Raw genomic sequence first — 21075 nt, 5'->3', positions numbered from 1 at the left:
AGGAAGACACCAGCAATCAAAGATACTGGCAATCTGTCATGAATACCTTCTGGATTCAAAGTTGTTGCTGTTGTTTTTATCATTATGTCTGACAAATGTGGACACTGTAGCATAGCATTTTAGATCATTCCTGGTCAAATTCTAGTTCAGCTAGATGTAAGCAATGTTTTTGAACAGATAAGCTATCTTCTCTACAACAGCATTAACCTCCTTAAGTCAAGAGATACAAGTAAGTATTCTGAGGAATACTTGCTTGCATTGTCTGGATATCAACATAAAGATACACTGTAGAGAAGACACTAATAAGGAAAAAGATGAAGCTCTCTTTAAGAACAGTCCTGAGAGAATCCTTGCATTGTCACCTATGCATTGCAGACTGTACAGAATTTCAGTTTTCTCACTTGATTTTTTTTTTCCCTTCTGATTTGGATGATTGTTTTCTCCTCATTTATGCTCACGAAGGAATGGTTCATTACTCAGGGGTTTTCTTGTGCCTCTTCATCCATTCAGTAAGACAACACATTGCAATGCTCTGAGGATGAGCTTAGGACTTCAGAAATATTTTGAGTTATCTTGGGATCAAATTAATGTGCGTAACTGTTGTGAATGCTTACAGCAGAGGTATGACTTACTCTGATGCAAAATGCTTTTAAACATTAGCTTTATGTTTGCATGTAAAATGAAACCAGTGAGATCTCATACAGACTCTCCATTGCTGTCTGTTACGATGCATATAATAAGTTAGTTACTCCTTATACAGTAAAAAATAACTACTGTGAAATACCTTCTTCCATCATATTATTCTCCATTTCATAGGCCTGAAATACATTTATTTTTGGTCCCTTGAAGGCTTCTTTCATGAAACTCATAGAGATTTAGAGATCAAATTATGACAAGCTTATTCTTTCTTTCCTGAAAGAGGCCAAAGAGTGCAGTAAAGAGTTGACTGAAAATGAAGAGAAGCACGTGCATGTTTACAGGAGAATCTGCTTGATTTCAACAGTATTTTTTTTAATGAGATACGTCTAGTCTGATTTTTTAAAATTTTCTTTTAATCCAGCCATTGTGCTGGAAATGCTTTCAGTTTATAGGCATACAGATTTAACGCTTTCTGCAACATTGCTCCTTTCAGCACATATAATGTTTCCTAGCCTGCTTCTTGTCAGGGAGAAGACTGTTTTCCTAATTCACAGCAGGGGTTAGGCTGTCTTTATCAGTGAGTTGATAATGTTAAATATTCTTGATGATTCCCAAAAAAGTTTTACCAAATGGACAAACTTTGTACCAATGACACTACATCCAATCGTAAAGGAATTATTTCTGTAGTCTGTTTTCCTCCTCCACTTCTAGCATATGCAGTCCTTCTGTTTTCTGTAGACTTGGGGGAAGTAGGGTGGGATGTTCTTTTGGAGTGTAAAAGAAGGAAATTTGACTAGAGGTGAGAACATGGGGATGAAATTGAGATGCTGTTCCGAACAACCAGCTGCATATGTTTCTCCTTAATCTGAGAAACCTCTGAGAGCTGTGAGACTAGCCTGCGAGACAGAGCGTGCACGTGAAGCTTGGTATGGGTAATGAGACCTTGCTACCTTACAGTATGATGAGTTGCAGGTGAGTAGGATTGAGGATGGTCCTGGAGTGCTTTAGATGGAAAATTTTAACTAGGAGAGCCTGCTGAGCGGAAGGGAATTTCTTCACAGTTTCTCCTTCTCTCAGGTTGTAGAATGACCCCTATTCACCGAGCCATACTGTTCATTTTGTAGTGAACTAGTAGCTATGTTAATCAGACATTGGGCATCCTTAACTGCAGGAGATAACACATAAGCAATTAATCTCTACTTTGCTCCTTTTGTTCCCATTCTTATAGAGGCTATGATTGTCTTTAATCTAATCACCTCTTCTCCCAGATAACTAGTCATAGATCAAGAGGTAATGGTTTTAAGTTGCACCAAGGGAGGTTCAGGTTTGACATTACAAAAAGATTTCTCTTCTGAAGGAGTCGTGGGACACTGGAACAGGCTGCCCAGGGAGGTGGTGGAGTCACCATCACTGAGGGTGCTAAAGAACTGTGTAGATGTGGCAGTGAGAGGACCATGGGTTAGTGGACATGGTAACGATAGGTTGGCAGTTGGACTAGGTGACCTTAGTTGGTCTTTTCCAGCCTTAATGATTCTATGATTCTGTGGTTATCTGTGAAATGTTTTGTGTGTGTTGAATATACATTCTTGGTTGTCTCCATTTTGCCTGTAAAATCAGTTCTACCAGATCGGAATTCCCTTTGTGACCTGTGTAATCTCTATGTTTATAGCATGAGTGTTTTGCTGCCATCCTGTCTGCTTTTAGGAGATGACAGCATTACAACCCACTTCTTTCTGCTGCTGTCCTTCATGGTACTCAGATACCCTTCAAAACTGATCCAGGCTGTGCCTCAGCATCATCAGAATGCCAGTCAGTCCTGTTGTCTGTCCTGGCTGATCACAAGTTCATGTAACCTGTAATGGGAGGCAGCACATAGCACGGGCTGGGTAGCCAGCTAAGAACAAGTGCTGTGTTTTACTTAGCTCCATTTCTCTTCTGTAGAAAGAGGGTGGCAACGATTCAGACTGTGGATAGCATGGCTCTGAAATGGGCACTGGGGATGAGAGGCAATTGTCTGCAGAAAAATGTTTAGTCTGTGTGGCTAAGGTGAGGATGTGCAGCTTGAGCATGTTGGTGCTATTCACAGCTTTGCCCTGCCTGGTTTTCAGCTCACAGTACCCAGTGGTCTGCCTCAGCTGTGTCCTGCACTTATCTTACAGTCCTTTTTCCTTCTAAAGGAGCTCACCTGGATCCATTTATAAAAGACTCTGGATGAAAAAAAAATAAAAATCTGATTATTCATTTACTTATAAAACTACTTTTGTGAATTAAATTATCTTTACTAATGGAATATTAAGAGATGTTGATGAGCTGAACTCCACAGCTGCAAAATGTGTATTGCCTCTCACTGCTGAAAGTGATATTTCCTGTAAGACTGCACAATTTGGAGGGAGACAGTTTAGTGGGATGCGAGCACTTCCTATGCTATATATAGGACAAATGAGTATCACTTTCAATCTCAAAGGAATACATTCCTAATTTCTTGAGGAAGTAATAGTATCTCTGGCACGATTCTCAGTGAGTTTTATTCTTGCTGATGATGTCCCTTCACCCACAAGGTTTGATTTGGTTGTTAACAAGTGAGTGTGCTTGTTGCAGCACACAGACGTACACGTTCATGAGAGCTATTAATAACTTCAGAGGAACAGTACTGTATGTAAGGTCACAGAAGTCTTTGCAGCTTTAGATTTGTTTCCATCTTCCCCTTTATACTTGCCTAGCACGGTTTGTGAGGAGGGGAACTATTCGTTTATTCAAGATTCCTTCTGCACTGGAGCAAGGATGATTCAGCACATGGGGTTCCTTTCAGACAGAGGTCTGGAGGTGACATTTCAAGAGTTGCGTGCTTTCCCCTCATTGTGCCCCTTGCACCTTTCATCCTCTGCACTTCTGAGCCCTGCTTATGCTGCTGCAAGACAGAAGCCAGTAAAGGAAGTGCAGGTAATTGAATATGCTGGCTCAGTTGCTCACTTTTACAAGCTTAAAAACAAATATCATCCAGCTGTTGTGTTCAGCACTTTGTTCATCTAATTATGTGTGCCGAAAAACTGTACGTGTAAATGGAAACAGCAGTGCTGGCAATTTGATTCACACTGAGATTGAATATTTCCTCCTGTTATTTTTAAGTACTAGGCAAAAGAAATCACAGCCAGTGATCTCACTCAGATTTAGATTTCTTTCTAAAGAAAGCAGGAGGCTATTGTGAATTCATTGTGCCTCCGCTGTGTGTGAGAGTTTTACAGCTTTGTCAACAAAGACAAGATTTTGGGGAAAGACCATTTCATAGTTCGAAGTGGCAAGTTCAAATGAAATATGAATATGAAAATAATGTTCTATGGCCTGTGTTTGAAGGGTGCTGCGAAGCTGAACACATTGCATCTGCTGAGCCATGTGTTTGATGTTAAATGATGGTTGAGACTGAAAGAGGACAAGTGGATGCTGTAGCAGAATTGAATTGTTCTTGGATCTTCCAGAAGAAGCAGCTGGAATTATTGGGCTGATAGTAAGCTGTGGATTACTGAGGGGAGTTAGGGAAACCGTCTGAGAAGAGATGCAGAAAAAAAGTAGATAAAAGGAGCTGTACCAGTGTGACTCTAGGGGGTAGTAGAGAGTGGTCTCTGGAGTCTTACTGATACCTTCAGTTTTTATGGCATATCAGGCAGTTTGTTTTTTCAACTTATTAATTACTGTCTTGAAGAAAATGTATCTGCTGTTCTGGCTAGGTTACATGCAAGTAAAAGGCACTGAAAGAATTCTCTAGACTCCCAGTTTATTGTTTCCTGAATCTGAGTCCACACGGAACAAGTAACCTTCGACTGAACGTTGAAAGGGTAGAGGCTTTTGATGGTACTAAGCACTATGTTGAGTGCTGCTGCTCTAGTGGAACAAGAAGAAAAAGCTGAGCTAGTTACAAGAGAGCAGGGAGGCAGAGCATCGCCTTTGATTCCAGAGAATGGTTACAGTTCCTGTATCCTGAAGCAAAATGAATTTATTTGTTAAATCATTTGGTGTTTCTGTTGCAACAGGGTTTCCTGTCCCTGAGTTATTTCTTTATAAAGCTCTGTCTCATTCTGTGTTTTCACTGCTTGCTAAAGGTACTTATCTGTCCAGAAGCATGTAAACATGTGATTCATTTTCTTAGGAAAATCCATTTTCTGCTCACTGCTAGAGTACAGTCATTTTCCATCCATTTTGCTTTCTAAAAGCTACTGTTTTCTCTTTCCTTCATATGTTACCTGACTAACATGGATGTCATTTCCATTTTTTTTTTCATTAGGTGAGACAAGCATTTGAACAGCGTGCATTACAGGCATCATCCAGATGTGGGAACAAAGTGCAGTGATGAGGGAGAGAATTAACTACCCTACTAAAGTCATTGTTTTGTTTCTGTCGTTTTGCATCCCATGATTGTGTTTCAACTAACAAGTGATTTCTGTCATTGACCTACATGCTTCAACCGTTCGTTCAGTTTTTGCCACACACTGTCATAATCACTAACAACTGCTTCAGTTTGAAGGTAATTCTGTTTATTTTCTGGTTCATGCTTCAGGAAAAATTAAAACTTGATGCTGAGAGGGAAAAACTAGAGAGGCTTCAGGAGCTTTACTCCGAGCAGAAGACGCAGCTTGATAATTGCCCTGAGTCCATGAGGGAACAATTACAGCAGCAGCTGAAGAGGGTCAGTAGCGAGTTTCAAGATTATTTTTTTGTTGATTTTAGAGTTAAGTGTAACGTATTCCGCTTCAGATATCCTATGAGGTGCCTGAAGATGTTTGCTCCAGGGTTTCCTTTTCGTGGAATGCTTGCAATAAATATTTTGCATATTGGCAACCAAGTAGAGTGCAAATGGGTGGATTAGTAAGCATTTTGCATTGAATGTTTTTAAAGCTTTGGGCTACTTACCTGTTATTAGCACCTTAGGTCTGCTGGTTGAATGGAGGTTCTTGGAATGGTGATATTTAGATGGATGGTAGAGCATTGCTCTTTTTTTCTGCTCACACAGATAATACGGAACTTTGGCTAATGAGATGAAGCATCTTAGCACAAATATTGTTTAATTTTGTTTTACATATTCTTCCTTCGCGATGGTCTAAATTACTGTCTCACACCATGGATAACATCCTTTCTTCAGTACATAACTTAGCAGTTAGGACAAATTGTGCTTTGAATTTTTAATTGTGAAGATTGCGTCACTTATTTTAATGGCTTTATTTTTCTTATATTTTCATCAGTACCACTTTAGTTGTTTTTTTTTTTTTAAGTCTTTGCATGAAGATTTTAATATTAATTAATATTAAATAGGTTATACAGGATATATGGTTGGCTTTAATAAGGGGGAGATCACTTACGAAGCTTCAATATTGCACGTTCAAGATAACATCTGAAAGTGAAACTTGTTCTTTTATTTTTCTGTCGTGAGTTGAGCGTTCTTATATCAGTAATAAGACTTTTAATAGCAGTGACAATAAAAAGGCTTTTGTTTTATAGAAAATATTCTCAACACTTTTTAAAAAATGTATAATGATTAGATTGTTTTATTTGTAGAATTCTATTTTGTTTTTCAAGGAGCCTGAAGTAAAGAAGTCCAACTTTAGAAAACACAAGGTTAAATTCCTCTGTAGTAAGATGTTTGTTTGCTGCCTTTGAGACATATAAAGGTATTTTATGTTACATTAAACAACAACAAAACAAGCAAATGAAAAAGAAGTCTTAGATAGTAACTCATACGTTTTAAAAGAAATCCTTTCCTGTGCAGTCATTTATTAGGGCTGCTCAGAAAGTAGTGCTTTCTCTTTTATTCTCTTGACCCATGATGTCAGAGGCAGTTAGTGGTGGTACAGTAGAGGTTGAACCTTCCCATAAATATTCCCTTATATGTAGTTGATATGCAACAGATGGCAGCATAGGGGCAGTCTGATAAAAGTGCATCTGATGTGGATGAAGAAAGGTGTGTCACTGATTTCCTCAGTGTGGAAAATACTGCATCCATTGATGTTCATCAGCACTTGCTGAACGTTTCTGGAGACTGAACAGTGGATGTAGCACAGTGTGGCAGTGGGTTATGCATTTCAGCAGTGGTAGTAGTAATGTGGAAGACAAGTAGTGTTCCAGATGTCCATGCACAGGTATCACACTCAAAATGAACAGTATCTCGATCAGTTCATCTGCTTGAATTGGCAGGGGAATTGTGTATGGAACTGAATATCAGCTTCGAAGCCTTGGAAACATTAGTTGCAACATTGGAAAATTGAAAATAACCTTGAATGCTCACTCAGAAATAGAAAGAACACTGTATACAAGGTTCTCAGAACCTATTGAACAAATATGAGGCTAGATGTGACAGTTTCCTGGATTACATCATTACTGGTGGTTATGAGATCTGGTGTTGCTGCTGTGAATAGGAGACAAGTTGGCAGCCCGTGGAGTGGTGGCATGTGAAAAAGTTCAAGATGCAGTCCTCAGTGGGTTAAATGATGTGCAGAGTCTTTTTGTGATAGGAATCATAGAATCATGGAATCATTAAGGTTAGAAATGACCACTAAGATCATCTAGTCCAATATCTAGTCATGACCATGCCCACTAAACCATGTCCTTATGTGCCACATCTCCTCTTTTCTTGAAAACCTTGAGGGACAGTGACTCCACCATCTCCCAGAGCAGACTGTTCCGATGCATCACCACTCTTTCTGAGTCGAGTTTTTCCCTGTTATCCAGCCTAACCCTCCACTGCTGGAACTCAGTGCCACTCTCTCTTGTCTTGTTGTTGTTTCCTGGGAGAAGAGATCAACCACTGCTTCACCACAACCTCCTTTCGGGGAATTTTAGAGAGCAATAAAGTCTCTTCCCCTGAACCTTCTCTTCTCCAGACTGAACAGTCCCAGTTCCCTCAGCCGCTTCTGTAAGACTTGTGCTCCAGACACTTCACCAGCTTTGGTTCCTTTCTCTGGACACACTCCAGGGCCTCAGTGTTTTGTAGTGAGGGGTCCAAAACTGAGCATAGTACTCAAGTTGGCTTCACCGTTGCCAAGTACAGAGAGACCTCCCTGCTTCTGCTGGCAATGCTATTTCTGATATGAGCCAGGATGCCATCGGCCTTCTTGGCTACCTGGAAACACTACTGACTAATGTTCTTCCATCTGTTGACTGATACCCCCAGATACATTTACTCTGCACAGCTTTCCAGTCTTCCGGATCCTTCTGAATTTCCTGGATTTGGGCAAACCATCAACTTTGACAGCTGCCTTGCACTCTGACTAAGCTGAAGGCTTCAACTTGCAGACTCAGGCCAGAGAAGACAGCCTTTCTCTTGCAACACAATAACACCAGGCCCCACCTGGAAGACTGTGGAACTGGTTGCCAGTCTTGGATGGACTGTCTTACCAGACCTATTCTATACTCTGAGTTTGTTGCCTTCTGACTTCCATCAATTCAGGCAAATGAAAGATAGAACATGAGCAACATTTTCCTAGAAATGTCACCATCATAGCAGCTATGAAACAATGGTTCACCTCTGCTGGTGCAGACTTTTACTAGCATGCCGTGCAGGCTCTTGTTCATTGCTAGCAAAAAAGCATAGTTAATGGTGGTGATTGTGTTGAAAAATAGTTTTTTGTAGCCGAGAATTTGCTCTATCAAATAGTTTTCTTGTACTCTTCTATCAGTTGTAGTTTCTGTTACTTTCAGAGTGACTGACATACTTGGTGTTAGTTAAATCATGAGAAATTGCAATCTTATTGTTATGGGGTGGGTAGTAAATCCTTTTCCACTACTGACTACTGAGAGGCTTCAAGAAACCTGTTTCCGTATATATCAGAAGCTGGACTCGATCCTTACGGATCCCTTCCGAGTCAGGTTATTTCATGATTCTTTGATTTTTCTGTTTTTTTGTTTTGTTTTTCTTTCATGCTGGCTCAATAACAATTTTGGCTTTGAAAGTGGGACAAAACTCGAAATGTGGGGTGCAGTTTGAAATAAAATTGCTTCTGTTGCATATTATTCCTTGTCAGTTATAGTGGGAATTAGCTGAGGCTGTTTTGCTTGGAGTAATAGAAGTTTTCACTAAAATTGTGCACGGTATTGTGATATCAAGGGTGAGAAAAGTTGTGGCTTTTTCATAAGCATCCTATCCAAAATAGAAAAAAAATTCTTATTCTCCAAGGTTAGGAGTTAGGGTTAGGGTTAGGAAACATGGGATTAAATACTTAAGCTTGAGACACGTTATGTTGTGGTATTTTATTGCCAGAGGAGTAGATGTATGCATGGTGAATTTTTGTTCTAAGTCTTGCACTTTGTTAACATTGTGATTTGTGCCCAGGGTGTGAGCAGTGTGTTTTGCTGTAGTGTTTGAGTGTGGTGTGGGCGTGGAGTTTGGGTTGAGATGGGAAGCAGGCAATTGGGAACGTCTGTATGGACTACTAACTGGTAGGTTGCTTCCCAGTGCCTGTAACAGGCATGCACCTTTCTTGTGGGATAGGGAGAACACTTCATTAAAGCCTAGTGAATCCTGAGGGCTTCTATAAGGCACTCAGGGAAAGCAGTAATCTTTCTGATGCCTTATGTAAAACTTACTTCCATAATGCATTTTTGCATTTATATGTACTTATTATGCATAAACGGAGGATGAGAGTAGCTGCCTATATTCCTGCAAAGATCTGAAAAGACAATGTGCATTGCTAAGAAATACTTAATATTCAGCAAAAAAAACCTAATTTTTATAGATTCTGTGGGACTCAGGATGGAAGGGCTGCCATTGAATTTTGTCCAGTGCCATGACAAGTAGTAGTGATGGAGGAGTCTGTCATTTCAAAGTCCAGTATGGAAACAACATGTCTAGACTCTTAATGGTTTTGTAAGTTATAGTATGTTAATGTAAATTTGTTTTAGTGAAAGGGGCAGGAGTGAAAAAAGCACATCTTTGGAGAATAATGGGAATATGTTGATATTTTATGTAGGTTTTTGAATTCTTGAACTTTTGCATCTTACCTGATATAATTGGAATCTGTTTTTTAAAGGCTTTTATGAAGACTTCTGTGCATATTATCAGTCACTAATCTTTGCTTAGGTTAAAATGAGAAAAGAACCAAGCCTGTGTTCCTCCAATATAAAAAAGTAATGTTATGTAAGATAACCTGCATCAAATTATGTATGATGTGTCTATTTTAGAGAGCTTTAATATTTAATAACACTGTGATTATTAAAAATGCTTTTTTCTTCAGAAATCTGGAAGTAGGGATTCACATTATGAATACACAGATATTTCATGACAAAGATTACTAATGGGTTCTTGTGCTGAGAAGCACTGAAAGTTTTGTCTCATCCTCCATAAATGGAAGGTGGGTGCGTTCTTATTTCTTGGGTCTCATCTGCAGCATTCAGCCTCTTGAAGTAATCTGGCATTCATCCAGTGGAAGGCGTTAACATTGGTTTGATGCCATTTGTGAAGCAAAACACTACTGACTAGTGTCTGTGTGTATGAGGACAGCTCTTGTTTGTGTGTATTTGCATTGTCTGCCCCGATTCAGTGGTGCACAACCACAACCAGCATAGTTCAGCAGCACTGCTCATGGGATGGCAAAGTGCATGGGATACAGTTCCACTTTGTTTTTGCTCTTCTTTGTATGTCAGTTACTAAAAACAGTATCAGAACTTGGCCTAGATTTCAGGAAATTTTAAGTGCTGTCCAGGCTCCTTCATTTGAATGTGTACTGTCATAATTAGTTAGTTCAGTGTGTAATTCTCAAGTTCATCAACTGGGATGATAGGTTCTGGGTTTTTTTGTTTGAGCAGATGCTGTTCCAGTTTAGCGTGTGGCAGCCTCACTGTATTGATTTGCACTTTGATTGCATGGTAGCTCAGTTACAGCGGAGTGCTGGTCTGATTAGCCAGGTTATGCTCAGTGCTGCAGAGGCACTGAGCTCTAAACATTGAGAGAACTCCTTTGCGTTACAGATTTCGTTTTCAGCAGGGGGACACTAGGAGTAATGGAGAAAGCTTCATTAAAATAGCAATTAGCCCTATGTGTTCTCTTATGACAGTAGTTAATTAAAAGCATTGAGCTTCGAGCCTGTTGTGTGAGATGCAATCTAAGACAGTGTTTCTGTGATATATTTCCTGTCTGTAAGTCTCTTTACTCTGTTGTCAATGAATGAAATGTCACTTTTTTCTTTTTCCTTCTTTTTTTTTTGGCCTAAGGATGCTGATCTATTGGACATAGAAAGCAAACACTTTGAAGACTTGGAATTTCAGCAGCTTGAACACGAAAGCAGGTTAGATGAAGAGAAAGAAAACCTGACACAGCAGCTCCTACGTGAAGTAGCTGAATATCAGCGTAGCATTGTCAGCAGAAAGGTAAGAGCACTAATACTCAATCCATTTGTTCTTGGTTACTGCACGTTAAGGAGATGAAATGCAGATAGTTAAGTTGTAGCTGCAAGAAATAATGCAACATTTTTCTCTTTGAGAAAGCTTTCACAGCCAAGGAAAGTTGATGTTCCACTGATGTTGCAACACATACTGTGTCAGGCAGTTCTCTGAAAGGAAATAAATTGATAATATTGAATACCTTCTTAGCATATCTGCATGAAAATAAGAAAATGAAACCCTTACATTTTTCACAGAAAGTACCAAAGTATTATTCTCTCATTATTAAGCAAGGTGGTTCATTTTCTTTGGACAAAACTGCATTTAATTTTTGTTGATGATTCACATTAAATGCCGTAATAGGATTTAAAATGATTTAATAATAGTAGGGCACCAAATTAAGAATAATTCTTAATATCAGTTGTAAAAACCCTATTTGGACTAGTTAAATCTGAGTTTTTCAGAGATTGGAAGTTGTATTTCTAAACCACTTATGTTCATTATGGAGACGTTAGTCATCATGTTGTCTAAGTATCTATGCTATTGCTCTTTTGTCTTATGAAAAAATAATCTTTGTTGTCCAAATCTTGTTTAATTATCTCCTTCAGTGCAATGAGCTGTGTTATAAAAACTTACTTTCCTACTACTTAATTCTTATGAATGAGTGAAGTATTATGAATATTATCCTTGCAATTGGCTGCCTTATGCTTTGAAACACATAAAAGTTGATATATTTTTTTCTTAATAGGAGAAGATTTCTGCACTCAAAAAACAAGCTAATCATATTGTTCAACAAGCTCAAAGAGAACAAGATCATTTTGTAAAAGAGAAAAATAATCTAATAATGATGCTGCAAAGGGTAAGTATTTCAGATATTTTTAATGCATAGTGAAAGAGCATTTCATATAATGAAAGAACACCGAACACGAGGAACCCACCTTGCCCTTCCCCTGGCACAGCTCCGTGCTATTCCCTTGGGCTCTGTTACTGCCATGCAGAACAGAGCTCAGCACTGCCCCTTCACTCCTCTTGTGAGGGGCTGCAGCTGCCATGAGGCCCCTCCTCAGCTCCTCTGCTCTGTCTGAGCAAACTCAGGGACCTCAGCTGCTCTCGATGTGCAGTGCCTTCTTTGCCATCTTTGTAGGCCTCCTGTGGAAATTAATGAGAAGCTGATGTCAACCCTTCATATGCCTTTTGGTTTTGACCACAAGGGAAATCATATTTAGCTCTTTAAGAAGAACCAGCATTTTCAGAATGCTGAAAGAAGACCTTTTTATTTGACAGTGATTTTTCAATAAATTTTTTTACTAGTTTTTGGCTGTATTCCTCCATGTTTTTGTTTGGTTTTGCTGTAAATGAGTGAAGTTGGAGCTCTGCTTTGAAGTGTTTAGCATGTTTCTTTATGCATTTAAGAAAATGACTAGCGTTTATTTTCATTACACTGCTGTTGTTATTTAGTACAAACTTTATTTCTGTTATTAACAGGAGAAAGAGAATCTCTGTAATCTGGAAAAGAAGTATTCCACGCTTTCTGGAGGAAAGGGATTTCCTGTCAGTCCCACTAGTCTAAAAGAGGTAAATAGTTTCACTGCCAATTACTTTACCACAAGTAACTTTTAATAACTCTTCATGCAAAAGTACTTATTGAGGTCCTGTTGGAGATGATGAAATTACTTTATAAAGCTATTCACGGAAATCCAGATGCATAGCACAATGAAAATAACTGCTCTGACAATTTTCCCAGATTTGACTGGTCTCACTTGAAACTCTTGCCCAGGAAAAATGAACTTGTGTGTGTGAAGTATCTAATTTTCTCAGAATAGATAATTAAACCGCATTGACATAAGGAAAAATGGAGTCCAGGAATAACTAACTGTTCAAGTAGCAACACACTGTGGTCCTTATTTTTGCAGTGTAGATTTTGTCAGAGTTCTTCCCACCACATTCACTTCTATTTTAAGGCTCTTCAAAAATGCTTAAATGCGTATTTTGATCTTTTTAAAGAACACTGAACTGAAAAATTCAGGCTGTCGTGGTCTTAATGCATTTATCAAGCTTTTTATTTAAGCATGGTGAATAGTTAAAGGTGTCACATATTTTTGCTTAAAATTTGAGTTAGTTTGGGTGAGTCTCAGAGCTTAACTGCACCTGTCAAGACTTCATAGCTTTTAGGATACCACATTAAGCCTCTCGAGAACTGTGAATAAGCTCAATGTAAGGTAAGCCACAGCCCATTACAAAAACTTGTTCAGGATGTCCAGTGTTATCTTCCAGTGCCCATGTTTATCCTCTTGGCTTGATTTAATGGATCTGAAAATTGTAGATAAATATGGAGTTATAAACGGGCAAGCAGAAGAAATAGCATTTAAAATATGCAGATAGGTATCTATGACTGCTTCATTAACTTCTGATTAAGAGGTCTGACTGGACTTGCTGGATGTCTCCTGAACGCAGACTGCTCATCTAATGATGCAGGTGTCACTGTGGGAAGTTGGGCTCTTTAAGTCTGGGAAATGTGATTTTCCTTAAATGGCCTCGAAGCTCTACCAGTGGGATTAAGCATCCTTCCTCACTGCAAGCCGTGTTCCTGATGCTTGGACTTAGTATCCTAGGTTGCACCCTGATTTGGACATCTCACCTCTCACCAGGACATCTGGCAACTCCAGGCTTCCTTTTTGTTCTTTTGTGATGATTCCATTCATTTATCACTAGAAAGTGGGTGCTGTGTCTGATTTTATCTTCATATCCATGTAATGACTTGTTTAATCACAGACGTTTCAAAATGCAACTACATTAAGTGAACCTGATACACTTCTTGTTGAAGCAGATAATTAAGCAGCGTGATTCTGTTCCCTGCAGTGAAATCAATTAGGACTTACTGTAAGGTAAATGAGAAAAGGGACAGCGTAAATTATCTGTTTTATGCTCAGTGTCCCCACAGGTTTTCTCTTCTATAATAAATGCCTTTCCTTGCCAGACATATTTTGTCTTACTTCAGCTCAGCGTTTCTAGAACTGTTTTGGCATCTAAAAATAAAGCACCGAATGGAACACAGGCTTAAACAGATTCTCTGCACACAGGAGTCAATTTCACCATGCAGTTGCTCATACATCAGTTGAGAACTTAGTCTGTGGTCTCACATTTCCCATGTTCTCCTCAACAAAGGATGCGTTTGTAACTCTTTCTATCCATCCTGAAGCTTCCTCCATATGTAGCAGTGGACAGTAATACTGCTGCATAGATAAGACAGGGTGCTTATCTCAGTACTTAAGCGAGGTAAAAATCAATGCTGTTTGAAACTTCAATATTAGCAAAATGAGTTGGTTCTCTAGTCTGACTTGAATCCATTTCTGTAACCTAATGTTAACAAGGCCTGAGCTAACACATCATGAAGTCATTTGTTTGCTTCTTTTTTTTTTTTAATTCACTTAACCCCATGGAGAATCCCCATTGGTGTTGTGAGCGTGAAATGAATGTTTTCTCATAATAGCAATGAAAGTGCTTTTACTGTCTATAAAAATGAACATAATATTACATTCACAGACTTGCCAGACTTGGTGATTAATATACTGCTGCTACAATACGGTTAAGCAAGATTTATGTTTATTCATACTGGAATCTCTTTTACTGTAATATGGCCAGATGTTTTGAGAGGAAAACTTCAGTAGTAGTCAGTCTCCTCATTTAACAGTTGATCATGTATTAAGTGAATTGATATTTAACTTCTATCAATAGAGTGCTGTGTTCACAGTATGATAGTTAATTTTCCAGAATTGTATATCTGCTTGAAAGTAACTGATACAGTAGGTAAGAGGTCTCTTTAATTTTTTTCAACCTTCCTTCTGTGATCATTGCTAAATGTATGCATTTTTAAGAAGAAATACTATAGCCTATATTTTTATAGTATACTATAAAAAAAACCTCTATATTTGCTAGCCCAGGAGAGTGCTACATGAAGGGTGTTTACATTTTACTGAAGGCTTCTGTTCACTTAATGTATATTTGCCTTTTGATCACACAAGTGTATTTAGAATTAAACGAAGAACAATTTTCAGCATCCAAATATTCAACATTTGAGGAGCCTGATGATCATTTTATTTATGATAAAATATTTCAATGGTAACAAATATTTGGCTGTATCACTCTAAACTAACTGTCATCGTACTGGATACATTAATACTCTTGCATGCCTTTTTGCTTTTGCTCCTTTTAACTTCTGAATTCCTCCTTTTAGGGCTATATCAGTGTAAGTGAAATTAGTGAGCTGTATGGCAATTCCACGAATATATCCCCTTCCACTCAGCCCCCCACAGATGCTGACGCAGGTACCACTGAGCCTTCCACGGCTGTGCTGACGAGCCAGCCACAAAATAAAGAGGTTTGTTTGAGAGACATTTCCCTTTGTTTGCATTGTTCTTTCATTGCTGCTTTTTTTTTTTCTTCTTGTTTTTTTTTTCTTTTCTCTTTTTGTAATTCAACATGTAACAAACTGACCCTAAGGCAAACTCTCATCTGCCAGGTACCAAATCAGGTAATGGCTTAATATAATATTAAAGCTGGCGGAATGGTCCAGTTGATGTAGGTGGGACTTCAAAGGCCAAAAAACCTAAATGATTGTGACCCAAGCAGCAATAAGTGACAGTCTTTGCCTGTCAAACAGTATAGTGTAATGCACCTGTGGAGATATGGTCTGTGGACACGTTCAGTTATTACTCACTCAGTGGAGCTTGTGCTCCTTTTGTATGTTTTTCTTCTGTAACTGAAGAATACCTTGGATATTTGGGGGAGATGAGTAACTTCTACTTACCTAAGCTATTCCACAGTCTGTCCAGTCTGTTTCTATAGTTTACTCTTCCTTTCTCTCATTCTTTGTGCTGTTTTTGCCTTTGTAATGATTACAGCAAATTTTTCATAAATCCACTTTTTATAGAATGGATTTGTCTTATGACTGTAAACACCCCTACCTTTGTGTGTAAAGGAAGCAGTGCCTGGTTAAAAATTTGGTGTTTCTGTGCTGCTTCTGAAAGATAGCTATACCTTAAGACTTCCAACGCAACAAATCTTTCCTGCTAAATGACCCACAAACATAGTGCTAAAACTGCAGCTTGTATGTGCCGTATCTTTTGAGCAATTCCAAAAAGAAAACTCTGTGTGTAATTTCTCTTTTTTCTATAAAGCTAAGATCACCTCTCTGTTCTGGATTTGTGTTTCCTCACTCTCTTTCTCCTCGCTCTATTGCTCAACTTCCATCAGTCCATTGGCCTGAGGTCATGGCTACTCATGTAGATCCTATTCCTTTATCTGATACACCTCCTCCTCTGCCAGCTAAGAAACACCGCAGGCAACAACAGGTAACTGACTCAAAGCTGATAACTTGGGATATTTTTGTTATTATTATGGTGGCCATGAAGTTGATCTACGTGGAAAGTTTTTAGAATGACATGGTAGACTGTAAGTTTATGATGCTTTCTGAATGTTAAACTTAAAAGTACTGCTCATTTAAAAAATAAATACAACCAGTTATGGAATAGTAATGATTAAAAATTCTCCTTTATATGAATAATCCAGAGGCAAATATTAATGTTTAGAAGCCATATTGGTTGTTGGAAGACCTGCATCAATAAACATAGCACTGGCTTCATTTGAAATCCTAAAATTAATTGTTATACATTTAAACAATGCCTTTCAAAAGCTGTATTGTTTTAAAGCTGCCAGATCATTAGAATAACTTGTAAATAAACGTTTTCCCTCTTTTAATTAGATTCTACTTGTGCACTGGACTTGAATTAAAAAAATAATAGCAAAAATAAATTAGGTACAGGGACATGTCTATAAAAAATTGCACATGAATTTGGTATATTTTCTTAATCAGCATGCTTTTTTATTGTGATATTTGTATAAACCCTATGCAACATTGTGAAGCAGGAGGTATTTCATTCTTTCCAGTGAAATCTCAGACTATTGCCTGCACTGTATTCCATATAGAGCTTAACTGAACAAGTAGGTCAATTCTTTATGTCAAAACTGTTCAACAAATTACATTTGAAGCATTTCAGAAATCTGGAAGAGCGAAAGAAACAGCACAGGGAATGCATGTACATGAGTGATACTTTGCCTCGCAAGAAAACAACTCCAGCTGTGTCACCACACTTCAATAGTTCTACTCTTGGACGGAACATTACATCTAAAGTACGTAGTTGCTTGCTATTAATAGTCTTCCAATTTTATACAAAAAGAATACTATGTTAGAGGTAAGGTTGAATAGCACTGTAGCATGGTGTAATCCCTCAAGTTCATGTCTGATGTTGGCTTTGAAAGGCGTCACAGTTTGTTAAGATGGGAGAAAGCTTGAAGCCTTCCGTGCTTCCAGCCTTTATATTGACATCTGGAAATAACAGTCATCGTATATTTATGATCAGTGTATTTCAAGAACTTTACTTGCAGGATAATTTAAATTGATTGTAGAGACTCAACGGGCTGATTTCCTTTCAACCTTTAGCTGTTTGAAGATTGTATGCAAAGTGAAAATACTCCTTATTTGTGCCATGGTAAATTAACAAACAGAAGCAACAGAGAGATAATAATAGGCAAATGTTTTTATTTAATTTGAGCACATATTTATAAGCACATATTTATAAATTTCTTGCAGGGACATTTACCGTTAGGACAGAGCAACAGCTGTGGGAGTGTACTTCCTCATTGCCTGGCAACCATGACCAAAGAGTCAGAATCAAGAAGGATGCACAAAGGTAAGACTGATCAGTTTCTGTTAAAGCCAGCATTTACTTCTTTTCTTTTTTTTGGTAAGAAAATAGATGTGAAATTGATATTACTGTAATCAATGGGGCTGAAAAGTCAAAAATTGCTTCTTGTTGAAAGACATAAGCTCCCAATGTTGTTTGCAGATTTAGACAAAATGTTAAGATTATGGCATAGGTGCATACAGATTTGAAGAATGTGACCATCAAATATACTCAGCAGAAGATAAAAGGATACACATTGGGTTAACTGGCTAACTTGACTGATTTAGGGATGATTTATTAAAAATATTACATCGTCTTATAGTTAATCTTTGAGACGTGATCTCATAACTATGAAACTCTCTGTCTGCTGTTTGTCTACTTGAATTGATGCACTTAATTTTTTGCTGTTACAAAAATGCATTACTGGTAATTGTCCCATCTTCAGAATGAATTGCTCTTCAGTTCCATCTGTCAGTTTCTTTTCTTTCTGGTATCTTCATATTACAAAAATTAGTGTAAGAAAGCCTTACCTAGTGCTGACTAAGATTGACAGAGACAGGATCCATCCTGTTTTTATAGATGTCTAGCAGGTGGTAAAAGTAGAAAAGCACAACTGAAGTCAGCTAAATGCCTGTAAGGAACAAACTTGCCAAGAAGGGATCGTGACTTACTACATTTCACTTCATAGATCTGCTGCAGTTGGGATTTGTTCTTTTTGAGCTTTATTTGTGCAACAGGCTTTCCACAAGCCTACCATGGGGGCTAATGTAGCTTGATGCGTTTCAGATGCAATTCAGAAGGGGCTTCATACCCAGCTTGGCAAGCTTTTGTGATATAATGCATTTGCCTGGGTGGAATAGCCTGAAAGTACATTGAGACTCATCATTATGCTCTTGTTCAGAAAATGCTTCCAACCCTTAGAATTCTGTGATTCTGTGTGAAAATGAGTAAGGACTGCTTGACTAAATTCTGACAGCAAAAGATTGTATGTTATATTGGAACTACTTCTGGAAAATGACTGCAAAAGATGATGTGTGGCCTAAAACACAACTGTTAAACTTAATTAAAGTTTTTAAAATGGTTATTATATTTTTCTGTTCCATTTTTTGTCAACAGACAGTTAAAAAATTGGTCTAAGAGCACAGGCAGATTTTTTACCTTAAGACTGAAAAAGAAAGAAATCCCCCCAAACCAGAACTGAATTATGCATTGATGAAAAAGTGAGGCAGGAAAGAGTGAGATACATTGGTTAAGGCACTTGCCACAGTTACTTGTCATATGCCAGGAACAATTTGTATGCTGTACTGCTCTCCATCCTGGAAGAAGATCATTATTCTTTAAATGGTTCAACAGTTTGTATGGAAATACTGAATTATAAAGGAGCCTTAGGTGATGAATTCATACTGGGAAAGAAGCTGGTTCTTAACAGCTTATTCTGACATGTGGGCTTTGTAGGAGCGAAATGAAGCTGCTGTCAGATGCTTCATTTGAACTCTAATTTGCACAGAAAGAGACCAACAGAACACAAAGAATACAGGAATACAAGGACTTATCCAGGGGCAAGTTTTTTACTGAGAGGGTGGTGAGGTGTTAGAACAGGCTGTCCAGAGAGGGTATGGATGTCCTGTCCCTGGAGGAGTTTAAGGCCAGGTTGCATAGGACCCTGATCTAGTACTTGATCTATCAGGTGGCAGCTCTGCCTGTGGCAGAGGGATTGGAACTTGATGATCCTTGGGGTCCCTTCCAACTCAAGCCATTCTATGATTCTATCCCCTTTGCATTCAACAACAGAGCTCCCTGAGTTTTCTTGTGTCAGAGGAACTTGAAGAGTGTAACTGCATTATCCAGTCCTTAAAGCACAGTGGTCCTGGGTTGCAGAAGTCTGCTTTATCTGAGCAGCATATCACAGAAGTTTCTGCACTGCTCTTTCTCCAGGTTCACAGACATCCTGTTAGAGCAGCACCCAGCCAGGTGGTTGATCGTGGTTTAGTCCATGACCTAGTCTGTGATTGCTGTAATACAGTCATGTAATCATCTAGATTGGAGAATACTTACAAGATCGTTAAGTCTAATTATCCACATGGCCCACTGAGTCCAGTATCACTAACCCTCAGTGCCACAGACATGTCTTAAATACCTCCAGAGATAAGGGTTCCTTCACTTCCCTGGGCAGCCCATTCCCTGTCTGTGAAGAAATTCTTCCAAATATCCTAAACCTCCTCTGAAGCTGCCTGAGACCAATTCCTCGTGTCCTGTCACTTGTCACCTAGTCCAGTAATCATTCATTGCCTTTTCAACAGTGTTTGGAACCACTGTGCAAAGAGGCTAATGCACTCTGGAAGTGTTGGTAGCAGCTCATCACATTTCTGGAGTCTTGAAAGTGTTGAATCAGCTTAAAGTATGGGCATTTTAGTGTGTTTGTAAAAATCTGGAGAAAGTGTATTCAGCATTTCCCGGAGGAAGTAGTGGCTCTGCTCTTAGGGGACAGGTGTTATAGGAGGACTAAAAAATTAATAATGGTATGAATTCTTTCTGACTGGATTTCTCCAGTTTTTCTTACTTCTGTCCAAGAAGTTAATATAAAAGTCTGTGATCAATAATTCAAAGTTAAAAATAAAGTTAGGAAATGAAGAGCCACTCAAGTTTGAACATCGTTTTCTTTGTGCTGGAGCAAGCAATGTCAGTGAATAAGTGGAAGAATGGAACCTGTGGAAACTCAACAGGAATTTATTTATTTATTTAATTTTCATTGAAATAAATAGAATCATAGCATGTTTTGGGTTGGAAGGAATCTTTAAGATCATCTAGCTCCAACCCCTTATATAGGCAGGGACACCTCCCTCTAGACCACGTTGCTCAAAGCCCCATCCAGCCTGGCCTTGAATGCTACCAGAGAGGTGGAATCCACAACCTCACTGGGCAACCTGTTCCAATGTCTCACCACCTTCACAGTAAAGGATTTCTTCCTAATATATAGTCTAAATCTACCCTCTCTTCCACTTTAAAGCCTGTCCTGTCACTACCAGCCCTTATAAGAAGTCCCTCCCTGGCTCTCCTGTAGGCCCCATGTGGGGACAGGAGGACTGCTGTAAGGTCTTCTTGGAGCCTGCTCTTCTTCAGGCTGAAGAGCCCTAGCTCTCTCAGCCTGTCCTCACAGAGGAGGTGCTCCAGCACTCTGGTCACCTTCGTGGTCCTCCTCTGGACCTGCTCCAACAACAAATAGTCGCTGTCAGTAATCATTCCCTGAGTGAAGAACAACTAATATTGAAGAGGACGCATCTTTGGCATAAGTCATTCATGGGAAAATCTGTTTCCTAACAGCCGTTTGTGAGGT

At 38.8% G+C, this 21075-nt stretch overlaps 1 protein-coding gene across 3 annotated transcripts in view; it reads left to right on the top strand.

Annotated features, from left to right (window-relative positions):
- PHLDB2 (pleckstrin homology like domain family B member 2) overlaps positions 1-21075 on the top strand; it is a 54542-nt gene that overhangs the window by 20335 nt on the left and 13132 nt on the right. Inside the window, exons 6-12 of one of the 3 annotated variants that reach the window (XM_065741950.1) lie at positions 5189-5317; positions 10831-10986; positions 11747-11857; positions 12484-12573; positions 15233-15376; positions 17047-17187; positions 17648-17747. In XM_065741950.1, coding sequence (XP_065598022.1) covers positions 5189-5317; positions 10831-10986; positions 11747-11857; positions 12484-12573; positions 15233-15376; positions 17047-17187; positions 17648-17747 — 871 coding nt within the window. The remainder of the gene's footprint in view (positions 1-5188; positions 5318-10830; positions 10987-11746; positions 11858-12483; positions 12574-15232; positions 15377-17046; positions 17188-17647; positions 17748-21075) is intronic. The other 2 variants (XM_065741951.1, XM_065741952.1) reach the window with 2 other exon arrangements.

The sequence above is a fragment of the Cyrtonyx montezumae genome, unplaced genomic scaffold, assembly GCF_038088225.1.
Source record: "Cyrtonyx montezumae isolate F1298 unplaced genomic scaffold, pur_monq_1.0 scaffold_3, whole genome shotgun sequence".
Classification (NCBI taxonomy): Eukaryota; Metazoa; Chordata; class Aves; order Galliformes; family Odontophoridae; genus Cyrtonyx; species Cyrtonyx montezumae.
This window is presented reverse-complemented; position numbering and strand designations above follow the sequence as displayed.